A 5,266-nucleotide genomic window follows, 5' to 3' on the forward strand; every position below is an offset into this window, starting at 1 on the left:
GTTTCAGACTGCGAGAGGGCACAGGCCGGGCTGAGGGACCCCCCCGAGTGCACAAATTTTTGTGCACTGGGCCTCTAGTATGTAATAATTCTAAATATTAAAGGCAGTTTAGAGACTAGAGAGTAGTAGAGGATTGAAAAATATTTTAGGCAAGGTTATAGTTTATAACTCTAGGTGGCATGTTGGGAGGAGATACAGGATACTGTAAAGGGTACTGCTGTGCCCTTGGAAAGGTGGTAGAGCTCAGCACTGCATAATTCACAGGTGGAATGAGGAGCCATTAGGTATTTCCAACACTTAGCTTCGGAAGACAACTCCATGTGTTGTCAGTATCTGTTGAGCTATCTGTGGGTTTGTCAACAGAATACTGTACCGTATTTTTCTGGGTATAAGATGCCCCATGTATAAGACACCCCCCCGCCCCCACTTTTCCAACCCAAAATTAAGAAATCAATATTTTAAACATTTTTCTGGTTTTCCTCTTAAGGCCTTCTTTTTTGGCATCTTAAGGAGTTGTTCTTCCTGTTTTCTCCACTGTCTGATCATACACTCAGTGGGAGGAGGTCCAAATTCTCTCTCTGCAGCTCTATTTCCATGCTCTTTTGCATAGCTGATTACATTCAGTTTGAATTTTGCAGAGTAAGACAATCACTTACCAGTAATTATCCTTTTATTTTTTGACATCTTTATGGGCTCAGAACACTCTGGTTCCTGTTGCATCTAAGCACTCTCTACCTCAGGGGTCCTCAAACTTTTTAAACAGGGGCCAGTTCACTGTCCCTCAGACCGTTGGAGGGCCGGACTATAGTTTAAAAAAAAACTATGAACAAATTCCTATGCACACTGCACACATCTTATTTTGAAGTAAAAAAACAAAATGGGAACAAATACAATATTTGTATTTGCATGTGGCCTGTGGGCTGTAGTTTGAGGACCCCTGCTCTACCTCCACCTCCAATTACAGCATCAGCTGATGTCAGTAACAATAAGGTTCATGACTAGGGGAAGCCTGTTCGACAAGGTATAGGCAGCTATGCACCCATATCCACCTGGCTCCATCCTTGGCTGACTTCTGTGTATAAGACACCCCATGATTTTCAATCTAATGATTTTAGAAAAAATTAGTGTCTTATACATGGAAAAATACAGTACATTGCTTACTGTTTTATGTTTAGACTAGAGGCCCAGTGCATGAATTTGTGCACCAGTGGGGTCCCTCAGCCTGGCCTGCAGGATTGGGCCAAAACCGGCTCTCTGACATCCCTTGAGGGGTCCTGGATTGCAAGAGGGCATAGGCCAGGCCAAGGGACCTCATCATGCACGATCGGGACCAGGGAGAGACGTGGGAGGTTGGCCAGCTGGGGAGGAACTGTGGAGGGCTCCAGGGCATGTCCAGCCCATCTCACTCATTCCCAATCAGCCAGACCCCAGCAGCAAGCTCATCTACTGGTCAGAGTGTTTGCCCCCTGGTGGTCCGTGTACATCATAGCGACTGGTCAACCAGTTGACTGTCTGCCCCCTGGTGGTCATTGCACGTCATAGCGAGTGGTTGAGGAGCCTTAGCATATCATTAGCATATTATGCTTTGATTGGTTGAACAGCAGACTGGTCGACTGGACACTTAGCATATTAGGCTTTTATTATATAGGATGTTATGTCTTATAGACATTATGAAATATGTAATAACATACTGAAATTATAGCTTCATCTGATAAACAAAATGCAAATATTTCACTAAGAGATACATGAAACCTGAAGCATAATGGCTAACTCTTACATATTTGGTTTGGGACTATTGAAAGCCATCCAAACAGCCTACACTCATTACTAGTCCTGAGTCCCACTCTGTTGCTCACAGTCCAGCACTAGTATCTGGTGCAGAAGAAAGTGGAATTCTCAGGAAGACCCATTTTTAGCTAAGGCAAGGCGATGGAGGAATTTGTGAAGGATAAGAATATAGAGGGAAGTTTGTTTAAAATTAAAAGGAAATCCAGAGGTCAAATATGAAAGGGTTCAAAGGAAGTAGCACCAACCCTATCATAATGTAGAGTATTCAAATAAGAGGACAGTGAAATAAAACATTACGCATTTTGGGAGGAGGCCAAATATGAAAGGGAAGTGAAGCGTAGTTTCGTTACTGTAATTGGTCTTAAAGTTTTGTTTAACTCTGATGTAAAATATTTTCTGTGCCACCACTGACTATATCTACGGGGGGTGGGGGGGAGGGGGAGGTGTCTAAACTAGGGGAATGGGATTAGTAAGTGTTTGAGGTTCCTTTGTAAACTTTCAGCATAATATAGATGGCTGTGAGATAGCATATCATCTTCGTACATCTCTCATAGTTATTTTTTTGTACCAGCAAAATCTTTGGTTTATATTTATTTCAAACTTCAAATTACTAAATCAGAGTTGGGTGCTCAGTTTTGATGTACATGTTGATTTCTATCCCTGTGCTTAATATGAAATCCATGCCAATGATAATTAGCACTGGCTTCAAAGCAAATTTTCCTTAGTACATAATTAATAAAGGGATGATGTATAAAAATTACCATTTCTATAAAGTATTTTTTCCTTATGCAAGGAATACTATTAAAGTCTTCTGAATGGGGGATTCAAGAGGCAAGAAAGGAGTCACCCCATTTCTAATAGCTGAATTTGAGAAAAGTTTTATAGACAATCAAGAGAGTAGGGAATGAGATTTTCATTATTTTAGGACTGGAAATATTTCACAAATTTCATTAGTATGCAGACCATATATAGTTTGTTTGGTTTGGTTTGATTCATTCTGTTGAACTATTGACCCATCTTTCATAAAATACTACCATGCTCTTCTTCCTTCTATTCCTTTTGTTGCTGTCTTTTCACCTCATTTTCTCCCTCCTGAAATGGCTGATGTGGACAAATTAGATGACACAGAGCTCTTCCCCAATCAGCTCTTCCTACTATCACTCAGGCAAAATTTAAGGACCTAAAGTTTCAAGGAACCCAGTGGAAACAAACCAGAAACTACGTACACTTTTAAGTAGGTAACAAGAGAGTTACTCATCTTCTGCAGCGGTTCTCAACCTTTGGGACGCCACCCCTTTGGGGGTCAAACCACCCTTTCACAGGGGTCGCCTAAATACATCCTGCATATCAGATATTTACTTTACGGTTCATAACAGTAGCAACATTACAGTTATGAAGTAGCAACGAAAATAATTTTATGGTTGGGCAATGAAAATAATTTTATGGTGGGGGGTCACCACAACATGAGGAACTGTATTAAAGGGTCGCGGCATTAGGAAGATTGAGAACCACTATTTAATGACTTCATCTAATATTTTAGCATTTTCTTGTCTTTGTACTTTCTGTTCTTTCTAATATCCCAACTTTTTCTTTTGGTTCTAACTCCCACACCAACCCAATTTAGATCAGAATCCCTTGTTATAATACACTCACTTAAAGACCCACTTTTTTAGAGCATTTATATTAGCTTGTAAATACCTACCTCAGCTTTATTTTACAAGTTTATTTGGTCTACTTGCTTATCTCACTTTAAGAAACTAATTCTTCCCTGGCCAGTGTGACTCAGTGGTTGAGCATCAACCCATGAACCAGGAGGTCATGGTTTGATTCCCAGTCAGGGCACATGCCCAGGTTGTATGCTGGATCCCTGGTGGGGGTTGGGAGGGGTACTGGAGGCAGCTAATCTATGATTATCTCTCATCTATCTCTCATCTTAGATGTTTCTATCTCCCCCCTCTCCCTCCTTGAAATCAATAAAAACGTATTTTAAAAAAGAAACTAATTCTTTTAGTGGCTGTGAGTGGCATGAGAGAAATGTAAAAAGCATCAAGAAAAATCAGGGTAAGAGGAGAGGAGAAAGACCTTAAAATTAAACTAAGTACTTACTTTGCAAAGTATCTTTTCTGTCTCACTTTACATAAACGTGTCTGTTATTTTCCAACTAACTGGTGGAGGTGGTGCTTATAAAGATTTTTCCCTCCTAGAACTCCAGAATTTTAAAATATGTCTTTCCTTTCCATTCTTCTATATATTTTTCCTTGTTTCTCATATCATGGCAAAATTATTACTAATAAATATCAGCCCTCACAGTCACATGTGCAACAAACTCATAAGTGATAAAACTTTAGTGATGGTAGGGAACTTAGAAGCAATATAGTCCAACTCCCACCTTTTATAGATGAAAAAAATTGAGGTTAATCAAAGTCACATTATTTAGTAAGTCATGTATTTAATTAAAGAACCAGTAATGGAATCCAAGTCTTCCATTTTCCAATCAAGTCTTAATTTCTCTTTCCTCGATCTGCTCTTTCTTGCCGGGGGTTTATATGTGAAGCAAACCATTAGTTCACCGTACAGTTTTGTCTCCTACTTCTACCCCGCCAGCCCCCGCTCCCTCCTGCAGCATTTTGTTCGCTGATGGTTCACGTCTGGAACGCGCAGGAAGCTCTCCCGGACTGAATAACAAACAGCAAGTGCGGCCCGTCCTGAGAGCTGTCTTGCACCACCTTGACCCAGGGATTTTAGGATATAAAGGCGAATTCAAGGTGGTTCCCACCTTCTCCTCTAGTCGCTATCCGGTGGAGCTGCCTCCAGGACTTGCAGTGAATGCGGTTTTGCAGGTGACTTGCTCGCACAATAAGTAAAGCGTAGACAGCCTCCTGACACCCACAGCAGCCGTCCTCCTCTGGTCCTCGGTCTTCGGGTTTTCCCGTGAGCCCCAAGTGCCTAAAGCCCCAAGTGAGGACTTACGAGGGGCTCCATCAAGGTCAGTGCAGTGACCATCTCACCGACCTCCCATCGGAGGCCAATCCCGCTGCCTCCGACCCTGCCCCCCATCTCCAGGGCCCTTCATGGACTTCGTCGCACACCACTTTTCCGCCAGTGAACGGCAGCTGGGAACGAAACATTCCGCCCCCAAATCTCGCTGAACACCTCTGGCCCCACCTCTCTGCCTTTGGCTACAGGTGAGGGTCCAGGGTGGGATCCAGAAAAGAAAAAAGAAAAAGGATTTATTTCTGGCCTGCCCCTCCTTCCCTTGAGGAATCCAGTCGCCCAGGAAGGCTTTCCGAAAGCCGCTCTGCTTTGCAGCCTTGGTTGAACTAAGTTGGGGATGGGGAGCTGGGGAGAAAAGAAAAGTCGTTGTGGGCAGCTGGGTGCGCCCGACGTCAGTCTCCCGCGGTGGCGCGCAGGTACCCGACGATGTGGCGGTGGCCCCGCTCCTCAGCCAGGTCCACGGGCAGGCGGCCCCAGGCATCGC

The 5,266-nt window shown here is 43.1% G+C and overlaps 1 protein-coding gene across 1 annotated transcript in view; it reads right to left on the reverse strand.

Annotated features, from left to right (window-relative positions):
* Positions 1-4,214: 4,214 nt before the first annotated feature.
* The window catches only part of CDKN2B (cyclin-dependent kinase inhibitor 2B (p15, inhibits CDK4)), a 4,078-nt gene continuing 3,026 nt past the window's right edge, over positions 4,215-5,266 (reverse strand). Inside the window, exon 3 of the mRNA XM_014533304.1 lies at positions 4,215-5,258. Within this exon, the coding sequence (XP_014388790.1) occupies positions 5,175-5,258 (84 nt within the window). The 3' untranslated portion in view covers positions 4,215-5,174. The remainder of the gene's footprint in view (positions 5,259-5,266) is intronic.

Source organism: Myotis brandtii, unplaced genomic scaffold, assembly GCF_000412655.1.
Source record: "Myotis brandtii unplaced genomic scaffold, ASM41265v1 scaffold963, whole genome shotgun sequence".
Taxonomy (NCBI): Eukaryota; Metazoa; Chordata; class Mammalia; order Chiroptera; family Vespertilionidae; genus Myotis; species Myotis brandtii.